Source organism: Ceratotherium simum, chromosome X, assembly GCF_057802395.1.
Source record: "Ceratotherium simum simum isolate JZ-2026a chromosome X, ASM5780239v1, whole genome shotgun sequence".
Lineage (NCBI taxonomy): Eukaryota > Metazoa > Chordata > Mammalia > Perissodactyla > Rhinocerotidae > Ceratotherium > Ceratotherium simum.
Window position 1 is genome coordinate 18,127,840 of NC_141940.1, and position 21,245 is coordinate 18,149,084.

The window sequence follows — 21,245 nt, forward strand, 5'->3', positions numbered from 1 at the left end:
CAGAGAGGGGCACCCAAGCCAGGGACCTCCACGCAGCCCAAGGAAGGATGGAGAGGTTGCAAAAATCCTAAAGGGAAAAGCCCTCCCGGCTGTAGGCCAATGAGCGGCGGGAAGGAGGAGTGAGGCTGGGGAACTTCTCCCAGAGCCAGTCAGAGGGGACGGCTGCTGGGAAGCCAATCAGCGCGCCCGAGCCTGCAGCCCCTCTGCAGTAGTTATGCCAGAGCACCCTGTGTAGAGCGGCGGCGAGCGGGCAGCTGGGCTGGGCTGCCAGGAGCCTCCGCGCGCGCTCCGTGTCCTCCTGTCGCACCGCCCCCGACCGGTCTCCGCGCCGCGGTGCCTCAGCAGTCCTCGCAGCCCCGCACTCCGCACCCGCAGGCTCGCGTCGCACGGCTGCCGTCTTCCCCTGGCCGCGCGGTTGGCCTCGCCCCGCCCCGCCCGGTCCCTCCTCGCCCCGCCCCGCCCCGCCCCGGTCAGCCCCGCCCCGCCCAGAGCCTCCAAGCCGTTCCCGCCCTCGCCCAGCGCCCAGGTAGCTGCGAGGAAACTTTTGCAGCGGCTGGGCAGCGGCACGTCTCCCGCTCCTCAGGGCCACTGCCAGGCTTGCCGAGTCCTGGGACTGCTCTCGCTCCCGCTGCCACTCTCCTGCGCTCTCCTCGCTCCCCGCGAAGTAGGATGGCAGGAACCGTGCGCACCGCGTGCTTGGTGGTGGCGATGCTGCTCAGCTTGGACTGCCCGGGACAGGCACAGCCCCCGCCGCCGCCGCCGGACGCCACCTGTCACCAGGTCCGTTCCTTCTTCCAGAGACTGCAGCCCGGACTCAAGTGGGTGCCTGAAACCCCCGTGCCAGGTGAGGAGGAGTCCCTCGCACGTTCCCCGCGCCCAGCGGAGAGCCAAGGGGCGCGTGGTGGCCGTCCCCGGAGCGCGCTAGCCCCGCGGGGCCGCAGTCGCGCGCCCTGCCGCTGGGCACCTGGGAGTGGTCGCTGTTCCCGGAGCCCTGCCAGATCTACTGAGGGAGGGAAGAAGGGTGTGTGGGGACCGTGTCCGCATCTCCCAGGCTCGCTCTGCTGTCACAGAAGGTGCGAGTGGGAGGAACGGCTGGGATGGCCTTCTCCCAAGCACCCATTTTTTTTTGGCAGGGCGGGAAGGTGGGAGCTGGTTCCCGTGGCCTCAGCGAACTGGCGCCCCACATCCGAGCTGGCGCCTCGGGAATTTGCCACCCTCGCTCGCACGTACGTGCCAGTATTTCAGCCTTAGCTGGACCGCGGCTCCGGCCATTCTTTCCCCAACCTGACCCCACGCCCTCCTTTCCGCAGCCTGGGTTCCCGAGGCTCGCGGGCCCAAGTGCAGGCAAAGTTGAGGAAGATCTCCGAATCCGCAGTGGCAGGTAAAGACACGCTGAGGGAAACTTTTGAGGAAGTGGGTCCCCCAAATGAGGAGGACTGCGCCTTTTCCTTCAAAACAGCGTCCCTTGTCTAGCTTGGCAAAATCGTTTCAAAAACGGTGCTGCTGGCCCAGGGTGCAGGAGTCCAAAGATGATTTAACTCCTCCCCTTCTCAAATTCATCTGCCTTCTTGACAGGCTGGACCCTGAAGGGTCGATGATTTTGGGTGGAGGAAAGTTTCTGAACGCCTGCCTTTTGTTCTGCACAATCAGATCGTGTTGTAAGGGCATATTTTAACCTTAGCTGACGGCTGCCGCTGTCAACAGATGAATATTAATAGCCTTATGTGATTGACTGTCCCGCGGTTGGACTCCTAAAAGCCTGCCTTAGAATCCAATTAGGACAAGTTGCTACACTGACAAGGCGGGCAAGAAGAGTCGGTTTCAAACAGGTTAATTTATCAGAGGTGCGCTCTGAGGAAACGGCCAGTTCTATTCGCAAACCGTCAGACGTTTGTGGCCTCCAGGGTCTCTTCCCAAGCCATGCATCCAGCGAGGCGCGCGTCCCGCGCTTCCGAGGGCTCGGGGAGCAGCCCTCGCCAAAACTTGGCTCGTGGCTCTCAACAAGTCAGGGAGGCGGGCCTGATGGTTGTACCAAGTTGTGAATGCGATGCGCGCCCTGTGGGCGCTGGGAGCGTTCACTAGCGGGAGGTTACCTAGGCAGCCAGCGCGCCTTCAGCCTTTTCTTTAGGTGGATGAAAAGAGCCGAGCGAGCCTGCTGTTTAGTTGCAAAGGTAATTGGTCACCCTTTTTGGTGTCTGAAACGCATTTGCGCATATGTTAAATAATGCTTTGCAGGATTTCGCTCTAAGGGAGGGTAGAACTACCTCTTCCACTGTTAAGTGTTAATAACGTACCATGTGGGCGTGTGCAGGAGCTGTAAGGGGCAACCTATGAATCAGTTCCACAGAGCTGGAACAACAGGCGAATCTCTCTCCCCTCGAAGTGCCATGGTAATTAGATAGCTAAGGCCAGAGAACATGCTTTTGTTGGTAATGTAAAAATTGGTCCTCACAGGATGAGCTCCCACAAGATGAATGGGTCGAGGGTTGGAGTTGGGGCCACATTTGGCTGATTTGAAGCCAGGGAGTAAAGGTTGTGCTTAAAAGAAGAAAAAGACCAGAGGGAACACACAGATATTCATTTAGCACCCCTCCCACACACACATTCATGCAGGCGCCTGCCCTCCCCCCCACCCACAGCTCTCTGGCTGCTTGCCTCTTTGCAGCATCTGTATCAAAGTATTGGGAGGGCCCACACACTGTGTGTATGAGATTTGGCCTGGGCTCCTTCCCTGAGCTCCTTGACTCCCAGCCTAAGGACGGCCATACCAGAGAGAACAGGGACTTGCCATGGAGATTTTTCATTTTCCTTGAGTATTTCCCAAACTCTATAGAAAAATCACTTTCCAAGGGTCTTCGCCATATAAACCCGACATTCCCTACTTCATTTCTATTGAACAAACCTATGCAGTGTTGAGCACCTTCTACATGGCAGGCGCTGTTCTGATGTGTACTGGAGCAAAGCCAAACTTCAAATATGGTGATACCCATACAGCCACCATATATCCTGTATTTTCTGGGGCAGTGCAGGTTTCCAGTACTCTGTCCTGGCATGAAACCATGTGTCCTTAATTTTAGTTGGGCAAATATGGTCACTGTAGATATGGAAAACATGGTGAAAATCCTAATGTCCATGTGTGGAAAGAGCCCATCAGTATTTCAGAGAAGAGATGATAATGGCAGAGTGAATACAATGGCAAGTGCATAATTTCAAAGTGACTAAATGTGTAATTTGCTGCTGTCGTTCAGTGGCTAGAAATTGAAAGATAGCTGCAAATTATTTGATAGTTATGAACCATCATGATGACCGCTTGACTTCTTTTGTCTGTCAATATTTTAAGCCATGTTCAGTTTGCCCGCTCCACTGTATTAACTGCATTAAAGCTTTCTTTGTCCCAGATAAAATGAGATTTGGTTACAGTAAGAAGAAATCCTCAAGAATGTCCTGTCTCACGTAGGGGGAGCATTTGGGATTGACTGCTAACTTCGGCCATTAGCAGAATTGGGTTAGAGTGGATAAGGTACATTTCTTATGCTAATATGGATGAGACTAAATGGCATTTGAAATCAGGCAGCCTAAAAAATAAATCACTGGTGCTGAAGGACTACACTAGACTTCCACAGAGCTGATCTAAAGCCTTACAATCTCATGTTCCCATTTCTTCTAGAGTGTTCAAAGGTGCAGGATAGCAATTCTAAATAACATGTCCCTAAACTCCATAGATCTTTTCATACCCTACTCTTTTTCTTTTTTTTTTTTTTAAGGATTTGTAACTTGGAAAGTACCACAGATGGAAACCAGGCACACAGAGTTAGCATTTGGCAGAAAAATCCATATAACTGACTTTCAGTGCAGCTCTTTTGCCCTTATTTAATTTAGAAAAATTCAGAAAAAAAGCCAATGAGCTCATAAGTCTAGATGTTTATTTTGTTTTGCTTAACCTACCCACAGGCGCAATCAAGAATAGATACAATTTTAGGCAAAGAAAGTGAGCTAGTAATCACACAATGATGTTTCCAATTGTCTCAAGGGAATGGTACAGAAGTCTGAAAAAAATTCCTCTAAACAAAAATCAAGTGTAATTCACTATATGAATGCCATACACCACTTCTGTGGGGGGGGGGTGGTGAAGGGGACGGATGGGAATGAGAAAATCAAACAAACCGTGGTAGTGTTGCAACTCCCAAAAGACTGAGGAATCTTGCCTTAGAGGGCCTTGGAAAGTGCAAGAACCACTCCAGAAGGCCAAATGCCCGTATGGGTAAAAGGCAGCCTTGAAGAGCCAAAATTGACTTGGAGTTTCTCAAAATAGATGAAATGACATAAAAATAAAAATCAACATTCTTGAAACAAAGAGAGAGTTTGGTGTTTGTTGTTGTCGTTGTTGTTTAAAGTGTAAGAACTAGCAACTGTATCGGGGTTGCCAGCTGTGGTTCCCCAATTAGTTTGAAGCAGTTAGCGGTCCTAATGTCAGGAGAGATAATAAGAAGGGAGAGGGTGGGAAAGTTTTCTCTCCTCTGAGATTGCACTAGACATTTGGGTGAGCAGGTGATTTGTTAAAACTTAGAAAAAGTTGTATTAGCGTGTGTTAACTTGGAACAGTTTGGAGGATTCTTTCAAATGTGGTCTGAATGTATTTATTACGCTAATCCTGATGATTGGTACCGGGATGTGCTTAGAGGGAAGCAGCAGTCTGATTGAGGAGACGGCTGATGATCAGTGGAGCACCTTGGCCTGAAAGGAGTCTAAGACTGCCTGCTCCTTGGCAGGCTGTGTGTTAGGTGCTGGGGGTGCCGAGAGGAGTAAGACACAGTCCCTTTTGTCAAGGCGCTCACCGTCTAGTGGGGGAGCGTACAAGTAAACAGCCTTCTCAGGAAACTTGTAGGATTAAATAGGGTGAAAAGGGCTAGAAAATACCTCCAGGAAATTGGCTGAAATCATCACAATAGCCAGCCTGGGCAAGGGAAAAGAACTGAAGAGATGAAGTGGGAGATAGGGAGAACTCTCTTAATAGGGCCGCCATCTTAAAAAGAGTTTTCCTAATTCTTGGAGCACACTCCGTTTGTAAGCATTAGGAAATACAGACGTAAGAAGATTTTGACGGATGCTAGATGACACAGATGGTGTCAGTTTTGCAATGTGGTTTTTTTCTTATGGGCTGGTAGATTGTATCCAATATTTTGATGCAATATTTTTGAGCATGCTGGTACTTCCATCTTTAGAGTTGCAATGTTTGCTGTTCACTGTAGCCTAGAAAAAGGCTGCTTATTACCAACCTGGGAGAAAAGAGGCCTGGATTTGTCTGCTATGAGACAAGACAGAAAATATGTTTTCTCCTTAAATGGCAGCTATCAATGACCACGCCAACTTTAGTGTTTGATGCATATGCAAAAGCATGGGTCTTAAGAGGTATCTTATTACTCATTTCTAAGAAAATTGAAGATAATCACTTATAACTTGTGCACACGATACATCATTTGGAAAGAATTTCACTGGGGATCATATTGCTCAACTGAAAAGTTCTGGCATGCTGAATTTGTACATTTTTGTGAATGCTTCCTTTTACTCTGATCTCTAGCTTTTTTCTGCATATGGTTATTTGTATGTTTTAGATTATAAGCTTCTTAAAGGGAAAGCACTGCATTTGATGCAGTGTTGAGCACGATGCTCAGAGCACCATAGAGCATTTAGTAAATAATTGACGATAATAGAATTTCTAGATCATTATGTATTCTCTATAAACTCTCAAATACTTTCTTAAGCTATGTTTCATCTTACATATTTTAAAAGCATAAGTCCAAATTTTTATGGTGCATTATTGGGGTATGTGGACAAACTTTTCAGGCTACATATATTTTGACTGAAGTCAGATTCAGGCTTACCTCAGTTAGCTGGTGACTCTTCCCATCAGGCAGGGCTTGTTAATGTTGAGTACCCAAAGAACAAATTGAAATTAGCAACATTGTTATGACTGGCTTAGTATCATTAAAGATCAACAATTATTATAGCACATAAATTGTAAGACATCTCTTAAATCAAACTCTCTTTGATTTAATGTCATCTAGACCTTTCTCTCTAATGTTGACATTACCATATTTGGGAGTTGAGCTATAACACATGCACGGACCTGTTGAAGTACCTCACAGGTTTCTGTAACCTGGGATCAGAATTTGTGCACAGGCTCAATTATAGAGACCATACCGGGAGCCAACATCTATTCAGCCCTAGCCAAGCTTGTAAACGGGTTTGATGTTTTTGGTAATCTAGGGTCTAATGGAAATTGTGGGCAGAAAAATCCCCCACTCATCTGCCCATATTTAGCAAATTGTCTGGCTTGAAACAGGATCCCTAGCACTCCATTAAGAAATGAGCATCAGAAAATAGAATCCAAGTCATGGGCGCAGACTGGCTTTAGAGACAGCATAAAGTAATGGGAATTTACCTTCTGAGATATAATGACAGAGAGAATGTGATTCAGAAAGCAAGGTGAAGGTGGGCATATCAGCAGAGAAAATGTGCGTTTCAAAATGCTGTGTGTGACGGGAAAATGCTCACTGGAACATGAGAGTCTCACTTGGTACCTTGTTGAATATACAAAGTAAGGAGGATTTAGTTCTGTACTTTAAATTAGGCTAATTAAAGATCAGTTATCCATGTGCTAATTATTAGAAATATTTGTTTGCCATTTTTAAACAAAAATGAATCCAGATTGATTACCAAGAAAGGCATTTTCACTTTTGCCTCTCTTTGTGTGTAGCTGGATAAAGCCTTATGTGAGAGTTTGTGTTTTTCCTCATGAGTAAAAAGGAGTCACTGTTAGGGCCAAAATGCATTGCTAGTGTTCCAAACAGTTAATTACTTCTAGTAGCTGAAATTGTATTTATATGCTAGATTAGTAAATCTACTGAGCTCTTTGAAGTACACTTAATAGGCTTATATTGATAAATAATTGATAGGAAGAGAGATAAAATACAAGTGAAAGTGGCAATAAGAAGGGACGAAGAAGTTAAAGTCATTATAAAAGAAACCTCCTCTCATTGTATTCTATCCATCCCCCGGAAAGTTGAAAGATGTACATTTCTCAGAAGTGATAATTTTTGAGAATATTCTGTGCTTTTCAAAATTTCCACAATGAAGCATGCGTTTATTTCTTATAAATCCAGAATAAGGCAAGATTTTAGAGTAGAATTTTAATTGGCCTTTTTGAGTCTGCCTTTTGAAAACAAGTTTATTACTGGAAAATTAGAAATCCTGATTTTGGCATCTTTAAGGTACATGTTCATAATTATCTGTATCTTCCCTACTGTCCTGTGATCTCCTTGAGGTTAGGGGCTGTATCATATTCATCTTTGTACCTGCAGTGTCTAGCACAGTGCATAGTACAAATAAAAGTTACTCAATAAATATTTGTAGATTAAATGAATGAATGGAGTTAAAAATGTATTACAAGCATAAAATTTCCATAAAGCCAATATTTAAGTAGTTGATTCATTTTTACTAATATACTAAGGTTTCTAAAAAAGTAACTACTTTTTCAGGTCAAAAATCCACTTGTTGTCTATAGGTAAGTAATAAAGGCCATTGGTTTAATTCACTTGGCTGCACTCTAACTCCCTGGAAGAAGTAGATTAGCCAAATCTTACAAAAGGTAAGTATTTTGTGCTTGTTTACAAGGCTATTCTAAGTAGTTCAAAGATAAATTAAATATATCCACGTGTACATAGATGCATATATTTATCTTCACTTTACAGATCTGTGGTATATAGATTTGTGAAAATAATGCAACTTGGTGTCATTTACAGAACATACACTGAATGTATGTGTTTTTCTTCGGTGTTTGGTGTTTCTTACCTATAACATCAAGCTTCATAAATGTACATTTAAAAGGACATAATCCAAAGTGGATTTTCAGCCATAGAAATTTTATTGGAGTAGGATAAAGGGCCTCATGAGAGTTCTCTTAATTCCTGTATGCATTAGGGCACACTTTTAAAGTCAGCTGAGAAAACTCAATTAGTTGGCTAGGGATGACCCATTGGGGAGTTCTTTCAGATAGAGGCCCAAGTAGGAAAGAGGGTAAAAAAGAAAGGGATGATGTTGATTTGAAAATAATACCAGAATTCTATTTGCATACTTTCTTCCTTAATTATGGTACTGCTCCCTCTTTCACAAATTCTGCATACTGGTACTTATAGTATATATTGGCATCCTGGGAGTCTCCATTGCTCTTTGTCAGATTTTGGGTTGGATGAATAAAACTGCAGGAAACATGGTGAAGAGAGGAAGAGTTAGAGTGACAGATACAGGGAGGAGATTAAAAGCCCTCACTCTGGTATATGTCAGAAAATTAACTGGCACATAACAGACTGAAAGGATTAGAAAACATTTGAATTTGGAAATTTGCTTGTGTGCAGAGATAATACAGAGATATGACCCAATTGCATTTGGTTCCCAGAAATGCTTTATCTGTACTTCTTACTTTGGTATCTGTTTTTTGAAGTACATAGCTTTTTTCATAGCCTTTGCCAGACTCTACACTCGTAAAATGCAGGAGCCATGTTTGACTCATCATGATATCCTCTAGAGTGGTGAGTAGAGTGCCTTGTTCAGAGTTATTAATAAAGGTTGGAATGAATGTAGAATAAACACCTAAAGACATAGTCTGGAGGACTTGATCACTGTCGAATGAGATCCCAGGATGGCATACACCTAGAGAATGATTGATTCTCTGAATGCATCATTGACTAAGTTGATCTGCAGTAGAGACTGAGGAAGAGGGGTGGAGTTCAAGCATAGTTATCTATTCTCTGTGGCCCTGGAAGCCTTGTTGCCCCTCTTTCAAAACTGAAGTTTGAGGAGAAAGTGACAAGTAGAGAGAGATTTTTAGCTGCAGCTTTCTCTAAATATGGTGTTTGGATATGTTATATATATATTTATATATTTTCATAGATTACATATGTATAAATATATATATTTCTGTTATTTTGATGGCAACAATTAATAATTATGTTATTTAAACTGTTTGCAAGTTGTTAATTGTTACTCTTAGCAGTAGGTGGTCTTTCACAATCATACCTTACATTTGTGTCGTGAAAGCCTTGCTTTCATGTATCTGATGTACAAACAATATAACCACTCATAAAGCATCTGCACGTTCTGAGTTCCATCCGTCTGCTTGGTTCCAGCACACACACACACACACACACATATTTGTACACTCATACACACACACATATAATATCCCTACATTTGTATGCCCTTAATAATCTAGAGAATAAGCCTAACTTACACTGGGAAGAGCAAGAGGGTACAGCTCTTCAGAGCTCGAGTAAACCATTTTCAGTTGGATTGGCCCCAAATTGTTGCAGAGCTCATTGTCACTGATATCCTAGAGCTCATTTATCAAGTTCCATCATTTCCCTAAGTACAGAGATGTGATCCTCATTAACGTAGTGGCAGTCAATCCATATTGTGAATTTGGCTGATTTTGGAGAACTACTTCTAGCACTGGCTGCATTACATGTTGAGCTCCATAGAAATGAGAACGTGACCCAAGAGGTGGTTTCCAAGTTAGGTTTCATGGAGTGATTGTGTTGGGGACCACATTTAACTGTTTTGGAAAACAGATGGAAATTCTCAGAAAAGGAACCTACTAAAAATGAACTTTATATGCTATCTCTGCATAAATATTTAACAGTTTTTCATTCATTCTTCAACCAACATTTATTGAGCACTGATTCTATGCCAGGTGCTGAGCTAGGAGCTGATGAGTAAGATAAAAATCACTGCCTAGGGAGGGAGCCAGAGAAGGAAAACCAAGGATGTCAGGGCAGCACAATGAGAGCTGCTAGAGAGCTGGGCACCAGGTGCGGGTCTGGGGGCTGTTGAGCTATGGCGAAGGGGTGCCTGGTTGCCTTAAGTGGGCTGTCATGTGAGGTACATGCAAAGATACAGAGGTAAGAGACAAAATGACATGTTTGTTGGACTGGAATAGTTTGGATTCCTTGGAGAACAGGGAAAAAGGAGGAACGAGGAATTAGAAAAGTAGGCAGCAAATGCTGAGGAGTTTCCTTGTGCTGTATCCAAGGATGATGAGGAGCCATGACAATATTTTAAGAAAACATTTTTCAGTATGGAAGATGACTGGACAGTGAGTGGTGTCAGAGAGTTTTAGTAATGCAGGTGAAAAAGCAGGACGGTAAATAGGAGAATAAAAGATAAAGTTGAGAGAATAGAAGTCGAGTAGACATGACCCGGTGACTGGATATGAGGACAGAAGGGAGAGGCTAGAACTTCTGGTTTTTCTGGGTAGTGGGGCTAAGGCCCATAATAGGTGCTCAGTAAATATTTGTTGAATAAATGAGTAAAATATAGGAGGAACATATTTTTAAGGGGTGAAATAGTTCGATTTTGAACAGGTTGAGTTTGTGGGGGTCCTTGGATCATTGAGGCAGAAATGTCTGCTAGGTAGTTGAGGTTGTGTTTTGGATCATAGAAGAGAGAGAAATCAGGGCTGGAGATACATACTCGGACATTATCAGCATAGAGATAGTAATTGAAACTCTGGAAATAGATGAGATTACTGGGAAATAGTGTATATACTCTTCTGAAGTTCGGGAGAAGCATAGTTGAGACTCATCAGCATATAGGCTTAAGTTGGAAGTCATGGGTGTGGATGATATTTTCCAGGCTTTTGCATGTGACATGTCTTAAAACGTATTTTGCCAACATCTGGTGATTTTTTTAAAAAAACTGCCAAAGACTTCAAGAACTCTCTTGATTAAGAGAAAGTATGAGTATATGTTGTCATGGTCCAAGACTTTGCAAATAAGATAACGTACTATCAAACACACACACACACACAGAGAGAGAGAGAGAGAGAGAGAGAGAGAGAGAGACTTCTATGTGCAGAAATACATTAGAATCAAGGGATCAGATTTCTATCATATTTGATAGCAATAATTAATAATTATGTGTGTTTTTTAAACTGTTTGAAAGTTGTTAATTGTTACTCTTAGCAGTGGGTGGTCTTTCACGATCATACCTAACATTTGTGTCGTGAAAGCCTTGCTTTCATGTATCTGATGTACAAACAATGCAACCACTCGTGAAGTGTCTGCAGGTTCTGAGTTCTACTGACCTGCCTGGTTCCAACATGGAGGCCCCTCTGGCCCTCCCCCTGGGGAGCACTCTCCTACTCTGGAGATGAAAGCTGTAACAGTGTGTAGCTTTTGGAGCTCTGGTCTCTATTCCGCTTCAGACTGGGCCCTGCTGGCTAGTTTCTGGAACATGTGGTTCCAAGCAAACACTAGGAATACTTGCGTAATTGGGCTGATCTTTTCTTAAGTGTCTGTGGAGATGTAATGTTTTTTTGGTTGGGGGTGGGAGGAGAGGGTTGTATAATTTTCTGTTTCTCTGGCATGGACAGTTCCCTTAGTTTCTCTGTTGTTCAAGAGGTTGCCTTCATCAGGGTTTCTACTTTCATTCAACATAAGCTTGCAACTCCCTGTTCTCCAGTAGATTTTTTTGTTTGTTTTTTTGTGAGGAAGATCAGCCCTGAGCTACCATCTGTTGCCGATCCTCCTCCTTTTGCTGAGGAAGATTGGCCCTGGGCTAACATCCGTGCCCATCTTCCTCTACTTTTATATGGGACGCCGCCACAGCATGGCTTGACAAGCGGTGCACCAGTCCATGCCCGGGATCCAAACCCCGGGCTGCCGAAGCAGAGCGTGTGAACTTAACCGCTGCGCCACCGGGCTGGCCCCTCCAGTAGATTTTTTGAGGCCACTTTCAGGTTGATGGAATAGTTTGTAAGGGCCACAAGGGAAGATCATGGAGACTACCATTTACTGAGTGCCTACTATGTGCCAGTTGCTTTATATTTAATCTCCACAGCAAACCGGAAAGGTAGGTGGTGTCATTTCCATTTTACAGATGAAGAAACTGAGGCCCAGAAAGGTTTACTTTCCCAAAGGTTGTGTAAGCGGTGGAGCCAGGATTTTCATCCAGATTTGTCTCACTCCATAGCTCCTGATCTTTCCAGTATACCCACTGGATTATGAAGGGGAGGAATATGGTCTGGATATAAAGTATTTGACTTAAATTCCCACACTCTTTTGACTTTTGTGACCTTTTTTACTCTGGGTTCCCCTCCTACTGCAAAGCTGATTCTATCTTTGCTCATTTGCCCTCCTCCTCCCACCGTTTATTAGATGCAAGTGTTCCAGTAGCATTTGTCCTTTGTCCTTTTTGTTCTCTCTTTGTTCATTCCCACATCTATTCCCATGACTTCATGATCTTCGCTGTTTGAATGACTCCTATATCTCTTTCCAGCCGACCTCTTCCTTGCTGTCCAGTTCAGGATTTCCCACTTGCCTGCTGGATATCTCCATCCAGAAGTCCTGCCAACGCTTCACTTTTAACACAGCCAAAAATTAGTCCATCACTTTCTTTTTCTGTCTGCACAAAGCTGCCTCTCTCCAACATTCTACATTTCTGGTGATAGCATCTCTGGTACCCAGACTTGAAACCTGGAAATCTGACTTCTCTTTTTACACGTCTTACACCCAGATTAAATGGCTAACTCTTGCAAGTCTGCCTCCATCATGTCTCTCACTCTTACCTTCTTGGCATGTGTGCTCTCTATTTAAGCATAATAGGCTGCTAACTCATTACTGAAAGGACCCTATAAGTTGTCTGCCTCCAAGCCTTTGCTTATAGACCATCTGACTGTCTTTTTTCATCAGTGCCTGCTGCAGTCTTACCCATTTTTCAAGGCTTCAGTGCAATGCCATCTTCTTCATGAATCACTTCGTGATTCCTCACAACTAAATGTGATCGTTTTCGCCCTTTGAACCCTTGCTATCACTGTACTTCTCCTATGGCCTTGGTTCTCACTTGCTTTTATAATTATTTATGTACTTGACATTTTTCTTCTTACTAGACACTTGCTCCGTAAAGTGTGGCTCATGGACCAGCAGCATCAGCATCACCTGGGAGCTTGTAAGAAATGTAGAATCTCAGGCTCCATCCCAGACCTACTGAATCAGAATTTGTATTTTTTTTAACAAGATCCCTGGGTGATTTGTATGCATGTTAAAGTTTGAGAAGGGCTGCTTCCAAGTGTAAGCTCCTTGAGGGTAAGAACCTTGCAGCATTTAAGAAAGGGTCTTGCACATAATGGATCGATGTTCTTTTGATTTCTCACATTTGTGCTGTGCTTCAGCTGTTCATTCATTGATGTGGCCTTAGAGACCTATACACAAGAAATGTGTGGGGGGAGGGAGGGAGGAAGGAAGGGGAAGGAGAGAGAGAGAGATTCAGAGAGTGGTGAGGGGGAAGGAGAAAGACGGAGAGAATGGATGAGAGTAAGAATGTGAGAACGAAGGGGCTAGAGAGAGCCGACAGGATCTCTGCTTCTCAGCTAAGAACTTTGTGACTAGTTTGGAAAACAGTCTTTGCTCTCCCAGATGAGTAAACCTCTAGTCTAGGCCTTGGCTTAATTTCCTGTGGCCAGAGGCAAATATCTTCTGAGACCATTTTGCCCTTATCCTAGGGACCTAATGGTTTCCCACTTTCTCTTTTGCTGGCATTCTGGGGTGTATCTTCTATGGCCATCCACAGAAGTCAGAGTGTAACTTTTGAAGAGTTTCAAAGAGCCACGGAAGAACTGTGCTCAGTGTTTCAAATAGTCCCTTCTGTTTTCAGAAACAGATTTTCTGCTTTGTTTTCAAACTTCAAAGTTTATTTCTGAAATAAAGGTTTATCCCCCCCCCCACGGAATTCTGAAGGTTTTATACAAGTGTTAATTTCTAAAACCTAAGTCATTTCTTGCCTTTGAAACTTCAGTGCTGTGGGTCAATTTAATAACGTTGCCTGAAGGTTCTTTTGGCCTTCAAAAGCTCTCAGATTGCCTTTTCTTTGTTCTTTGAGAGAGTAAGGTGGCCTCCTTCATAAGGCCTGAAGGTGACGTTGCAACCAGCATTTATTCAATCATTCAGAGTCTTCCCTCACCCCTCGACAATATCCAGTTTTATTTTCAAGTTAGGTCCTAGTGGCAATGAGATGTATTACCGACTAACAACTCTGGGTAAAATTCCCAAAAAGCTCATCAACATTTCATAGAGTGGTGATAAGAAGTTGCCCAAGTTCCTCTGACACCCATAGCTAAGGGGAACAGCAGATGTTCTGTGCAAACTCATCACAGCCCTTCTGGGGCTCAGTGTACCTCCAAAGCTACTGGGTGCCCTCCCTTCATCATCTGTTGGGCTGCTCTCTACATTTCCCCTTTTGGCCTTCCTCCTTTCCACCCTCACACTCTCTCTCAACTGGTTATAATTTGGAACAGAAGGTGTTTTATGGTTTGTTATATTTATTGAATGGTTTTGTATTTCTTGTTCTCCAAAAAAAAATAGATGAGTGGAATGTTTTATATTTTCCTCTGTATTTTAGTTTTAAGTTGTGTTTCCTTTTCCTCTAGCTCCTGATTTCCTTCTCTCCTCTCTCTCCCCCCATCCGCCTCTGCCTCCTCCACATCTGCCGGCTCAGTGATTCTGGAGAGAAAACAGGCTTTTCCTTTCTGCCCACATATTTGGTTTGGGTACCTGGTTACTTCTCTTGGGATATTGCGAAATTCGATTCCTTAGTTAGTTTGGAAATGAAGAGCTCTAAAATACACACTGATGAATTTACATTCCACTTTCTAAGAACTCTGAGTATTTAAAAGGCTTTTTGTACAAATAGGACAAGGCTAAGTATATCTGACTCAAGTACCTCAGATCATTGCTATGTAGTTTACATTCTCTCTCACTTTGTCATAATTCTCAATGAATGCAAATTGCATCTTTGTTCTTAGAAATCTCTTATACTGAACGCCTTTCCTTTTTCTAAAGATAAGGGAGCCCCTTTGAAACACTGCTAGTGGGGGTAGAACTGACACTTACCTTGTAGGCTGACCAAATTGTAGCCTGCTTTTCCCTGATGAAGTTGTCACGTTTCAGAGACATTGTTTCACTTGTAGGATTTTATTGTCCTAGTTTCAAATTTGACTTCAGGTTAGAGGTATTCAGGTATTCTAATTGGACTATTCCTTGGTATTTTATCTTGGTCTTTACACTTATGGGGATCTTTTGTTTGTCCTGTATCTATTATCTCTTCCAAGCTTGGCCAAGGTTGTTAGGTTATGCACTTACGTATAAATATTTAACAAGATAAGTTAGACAAAATGTGCTTGAAGATACTTCAGCTCTCCCCCTAACCACTCCCTCATCCCTGTCCCAGCTGAGTTTTTGTGTAGAGTCTCAGATGGTTGCTTTATCTCAGATGTTTAGATTCGGAGGACATTCCTTTGCACTTTGCCTGACGGACACAATGAAATGGAAGCTTTTGCGTCAATCTTGACTACCAAAATGGTAGCACCAAGTAACAGATAACACTAGGCTCCTCTTCCTATTTTTTTCCTACCTAGTTATCCAAACTCCCATAAGCCAGAGAGTTTTAGGTATGAGATTGTGTGTTTTTTAAGAAAATATTTTGGATAAAGACTAATGTTCTCAAGTCAGGAATAACAATTAGTACCATTCATTAATCAGGGGGCATGTTTTGACTTTGAGTCCTGGCTAGGAAATATAAACTGTGAAAGTCACACATATATATGAACCTCAGGCAAATTTATGACTTGTCAGCCTTTTGAGGTTAAATTCTTAACCCCAAATCGGGGCTGGCTTTATATGTGGAGTCCAGCACATTCCTCTGGGCCACTGAACACCCCCCTCCCCAGCCCTTTGCTTAACAGCAGCTAATGGCCTAATGAGCAAGAAGGATTTCTGCCTCTTATCAGCTGCCTAAACAGCAACAGGAAGGCTGATATACAGAGTATAGGTCAAAACCTGAGTTCTTGAACCAGAAAACTACAGGGTCAGTTTAAAACTCTGGCTACGTGATATCTCTATAGTCATCAATACCTGTCAGTAAAGGAGCTGGACACTTGAGTTCAAACAAATAGTAATAGTTGTCAAAAGTATGAACAGTCTAATTAATTTTGCTAATAGTTCTTTCCTTCTTTGTTTAGTTCTTCTATAAATAGCCTTCATATAGTCTTTAATGAGCTTTCAGTTTGCGCCTGGAGGTTGTTATGGTCATGCGGGAGGGTTTGATTGTCAGATGGTGATGATGATGGAGGCAAGGATATTTATATTTTGGTCCAGATTTTGGAAGGGGCTGCCAAAGAAAGGCAAATAGATATCTACTACTACTTTTATTTCTTTTTAAACTGAGTTTTCGGGCCGGCCCTGTGGCTTGGTGGTTAAGTGCGCGCGCTGCGATGCTGGCGGCCCGGGTTCGGATCCCGGGTGCGCATCGAGGCACCACTTCTCTGTCCATCCTGAGGCCGAGTCCCACATACAGCAACTAGAAGGGTGTGCAGCTATGACATACAACTATCTACTGGGGCTTTGGGGGCAAAAAATAAAATAATCTTTAAAAAAAAAATAAACTGAGTTTTGAATAAATATGTACTCAACTTGCTACGGGATCAGAGAAACCTTTGTGCTTCCTCATATTGTCCTCAGAACTTTTTTAAGGAGAAAGAGTTGTTGCCTGTTTCTTAGATCCAGTGGGAATCCAGGCTCAGACTCACATAGAAGAAATATTTTAGGGTATTCAATGCCCATCATAGCGAAAGCCCCTTGACTTGCATCTTCTGCATTTGCATTTTTTCAGAGATAATAATGAAAACATTTTTTTTCAGATTCCATTCTGTTATTGAAAAACCTATTTACATAAACAGGCATTGTTGTGGCTTAGGGAAGAATGTGGGGTCCCAGTCTTTTGCTCCTTTTATATCTTTGCTAAGGCTTGTCTAAATAGAAGTAATGACACTTTAGTCTAAGCAGCTTTTCTCATTTAGGTAAGCAGGGTGGTTTGAAATTTCAGTTTACTAGATAATTGAGTCTCTTCTTAATTATTTCAGGCATGCACGTTGCTCTCTTGATAGCAAAGACCCTAAAAATCTAGTAATCTTCTCAGGCATCCGTTTGGTAATAAAATCTTGTGCATTTTCAGGGGTTGATTTTCATGACAATTGTGCATCCCCTCCCCAACCCCACTCTTGAAGAAATCCTGCTATCTTTTAGGGCGTTGGTCTCCTCACATTTGCAAAAGCACACTTTAAAAATATATAAGGATGTTGCTGGAATTACTGGATCTAGAGGAAATTTAAATGTATTCAGATTCATGCTCATTACACAACTTTCATTTAGAGTTTTTAATAGCCTTGTCATATTTCTCAGAAAATCATCTGCCTGACTTTGCCAGACTTGGTTTTCTGCCCTGAATGAAAAACTGAAGATCAGCAAAAGTGGAGCCTAACTATCCCCTAATCTATCTTTTGTCTCAAAAAAAAAAAAAAGAAAAAGAAAGAAAGAAAAAGAAAAAACTTCTCAGAGGTCATCTGGTGCAGAGTGAGGTGGGAAAACCTTTAAAAAACAAAAGCCCAGGCCACCTTCACATCTGCTAGTCATTCCCACTGGTGTAACTTCAATTCAGCAAGTTTTTATTGAGCACCTGTGGTGGGGGCGGTGCTCATAATCATTAACATTTATTGAGCTAGGCGCTGTGCTAAGCCCTTTATGGGCAACATCCCATTTAATCCTCACAATAGCACTACCAGGTGGGTATTATTATTTCCCCCATTTTACAGATGAGAAAACTGAGGCTTAGAGAGGTTTAGTGACTTGTCCAAGGTGAAATAACTGTGAAATGAATTAATCCCACTTAGTCTGGTTCCACAACCATGTTCCTAATCACCACTCTTAAGATGGGCTCAGCATTTCTAAGAACTACTCCCGAAACCAGTTTTGAGAACCCAGTATGTGTGAGATACTGGAGATTCAAAGTCAAACAGTCCACTCTCTCTGCTCTTGATGGGGGAGGCAGACATGTAGACAGATGAGGACCATGCATGGAGGGGGTCTCCATATCTGTTGAGGGGAAGGAGGAGGGCGTGGGAAGAGCAGTGGCTTGAAACTGGGGACTGCTGCATCCCTAATGCAGCTCTGCAGTCTGGGGTCATGGGCATTTGATTTTCCTGTTCAGTGAAGGTCATCTTCTCTCCGTGAATTGAACTGCCTCAGTGATTGCATCAACCTGTTTCTATCACTGCCCCAGCTGACTGTAGCACCAGCTACCTTGAACCCAGCACTCCTTAGATATGCATGTTCAGCACTGTTTGGGAGAATTGGCTGCATAGTTCCTGTGTCACCATTTCTCGTTTATTTCAGTTCTCCCTTAAAAAAAAAAAAACAGTAAAAATTCAATGAGGCAGATAATCCTGAACGAAATTGCTGTGGTCTTGAGAGCTGGTGGCTTTCTGAAGGTGGGTCATATAAGACTAGCAGCCCACTGGGAGATGCTGGATCCAGGCTTGGTTCATTCAGCTTGATCTGGAGCCCTCCTGGCACTGCCTCTTGAGCCCACACTAGGCTCTGAAGAGCTCTCTATCTGAATCACCCCATGGCTTGACAGGAGAATGAAGTTACTATTGGCAATTTTTGAGTTTTTCAGTGAAATCATGGGAATGGAAGGGAAATCCCCAAATCACCTGTTTGGGTAATTTATTTTTGTTTTTCATAGCTTCCGAAGAAAGCAAGGAGGAAAAAAGTCACTACTGAGCATCGTTTAAAAGTCTTTTATGTGTTATATTAATAACTTAGATTTTCCTCAATTTTAGGAAACATTTGGTTCGGGGTAAAGTGAACTCACCACCGTGTGTGTGTGTGTGTGTGTGTGTGTGTGTGTGTGAAACAATATCCTTTAGCCTCCAACCTCAGCTTGCCAAAAATTCCTTGTGTCTCCAAGTCGCTTCGCAATGGTTTGCTTGGCAAATCCTCTCCCATGCACTTTCTCCTTCATTAAATCTCTTCCACAGAAAGGGGTTGCCACCCAGTCTAGACTTCAGTAACATGCAGGAGGAGGGCCAATTAGTGAGGATTTTGATTCATATTACATGCGAGTAGGGGGAGGAGGAGGAGGAAAATCTGTCCTTCCCAGTCCTTCGGACATTTAAGTTCTAACACCACAGTATGTTGAAGATGTATAAAGTTACTGGAGCATTTACACGGCTATTCCCCAAGATGGCATAAATGCCACAGCACTAGAGCATGTCAGTGTAGACATTCAGATCCGCCGAAGGATAGGAAAAAGGAAAAGATCAATAACGTTGCTTCTCACTCAGGGATCAAGAGTGAGTGTTTGATTTTCTTTTGGTTGCATTTTGCTCAGGTGCAGTGTGTATGTTGTACTAACAAGGCAATGGACTTCCTTTTCCATAGGTTCCTATCATAGGGAAAGGGAAAAGATAAAATAGAGGGCACAGATTATTTACAGTGGCTGAGAATGTAATTACAAGGTGCAATGGCTTGAAACTGAAATTTAGGTTAGCCATTACAGCTGGGAGAAGCATCTTAACAGTAAGGGCAATTGGGCATCGGGAAGATTTGCCCGGGAGCTGGTTAAAACAGCATCTCCAGAAGTGCTGAAGACTAGGGTAGGTGTAATGTGATGAGAGACTCCTACCAAATTCAGGGTTGGGCTGGAGGCCCAGACTGATAGGCATTTTCCATTGTTGCCCGGCTCTCTTTGTAGTTATTTAATTGCTAATAGCTTGAAACAGTTTTTTTATGTATCCAAAATATGCCTAATTTGTGAAGCAAAGGAAAACAAATACATTTGAGCAGTGAGAGTGAGGCATTTGGGTTGGTCTGAGGACCCCCCTAACAGGTTCCTCAGTCCAGTCTGGACTACAGGCCATATTATCATTTTTTGCTTCTGCAAGGTTTCTTCCTTCTTATAGTATGGGACTATTGCTGTTAAAGTAACATTTGGGCTCTGTCAATATGACTTTCTCAGGGCAGACCCTAGATAAAATTTGGTTTTGGTTCCTTTTGTCTTCTTTTTAGTCTTTCTTTTTGACATCGCCCCTAGTCCCTGTCCAGGTGTTCTGGGTTACCTCGCCCCACCCTTCTTTCCTGTGCTGGAGGAGGATCCCAGGTAAACTCTTTAGCCTTGAGGTATGAGGGAATTACTCAAGGAGTGTAGCACTTTAAGACAACACCTGATGAAATTGCTTAACCAAAGTAGTAACTCACCCATCATGAAACATTTAGATATTACTAGGCAGATACTTTTAGGTGGGGTAGAGGGGAAGAGAGGGTGTATTAGTTTCCTAGGGCTGCCATAATAACTTACCTCAAATTTGGTGGTTTAAACCAACTGAAATTTATTCTCTCACAGTTCTGGAGGCCAGAAGACCAAAATCAAGATGTTAGCAGGGCCATACTCCTTCCAAGGGCTCTAGGAGAGATTCCTTCCTCGCCTCTTCCAGCTTCTGGTGGCTCCAGGCATTCCTTGGCTTGTGGCTGCATCACTTCAATCTCTGCCTCTGTCATCACGTGGCCTCCTCCTCCTCCTGTGTCTCTCCTCCATGTGTCTTTTACAAGGACACTTGTCATTGGATTTAGGGCGCACCTGGATAATCCAGGATGACTTCATCTTGAGATCCTTAATTTAATTACATCTGCAAGACCCTTTTTCCAAATAGGTCCAAATAAGGTCACATTCACAGGTTTCGTGGGTTTGGACATAGACATATCTTTTTAGGGGGCACCATTCAACTCACTACAGAAGAGAGCTTTCTGGGCCTCTTGAATCATACCAATTTACCGGGGCTCTCTACTCTAAGGGGAACTTGCTCTAGCGAAGCTTAAAGTTGGTTGTAAAATTTCAGTGCATTTCCTGAGAGGGATGTGGGTGGCAACTGCTGGTAACTCATTTTCCAAATTGTTAAATTGAGAACCTGGGGAGTGAAATGACTTACCCGAGTCACTCTTGATCAGAAGAGGAGTTCTGAAACAGAATAGGCCACCATATTATTCAGTATGGACTTTATGTCTTAACTCATGACTCTTGTTGGATTTTTTTTTCTTAAATTTTCTAAACACTTTAGCCATAGGAAGGTAATTGTTGCTTATTACCCACCTGAAAGACCTTTTCACAGGATCTGTAGGCTCAAGGTGACGGTGTGCTTTCAATCTACCTTAGCTTTCCACCTAGTTCTTGTGTTTTGCTGAAACATCAGCTGCAGGGAGTTTTGGAAGCTAGAAACATCTGTGAAGCAAAATACTGCCTTTTTAGGTTCAGGTATACTGAGTTTTAGGCACAACTTATATGCAGAGTGGTCAATATATAGT

General features: G+C 43.1%; 1 protein-coding gene across 2 annotated transcripts in view; it reads left to right on the top strand.

The window, feature by feature from the left end:
- The first annotated feature begins 295 nt into the window (after nt 1-295).
- GPC3 (glypican 3) overlaps nt 296-21,245 on the top strand; it is a 413,786-nt gene continuing 392,836 nt past the window's right edge. Inside the window, exon 1 of one of the 2 annotated variants that reach the window (XM_087427499.1) lies at nt 296-844. In XM_087427499.1, the coding sequence (XP_087283625.1) occupies nt 670-844 (175 nt within the window). In that variant the 5' untranslated portion in view covers nt 296-669. The remainder of the gene's footprint in view (nt 845-21,245) is intronic. The other variant, XM_004437263.2, reaches the window with a different exon arrangement.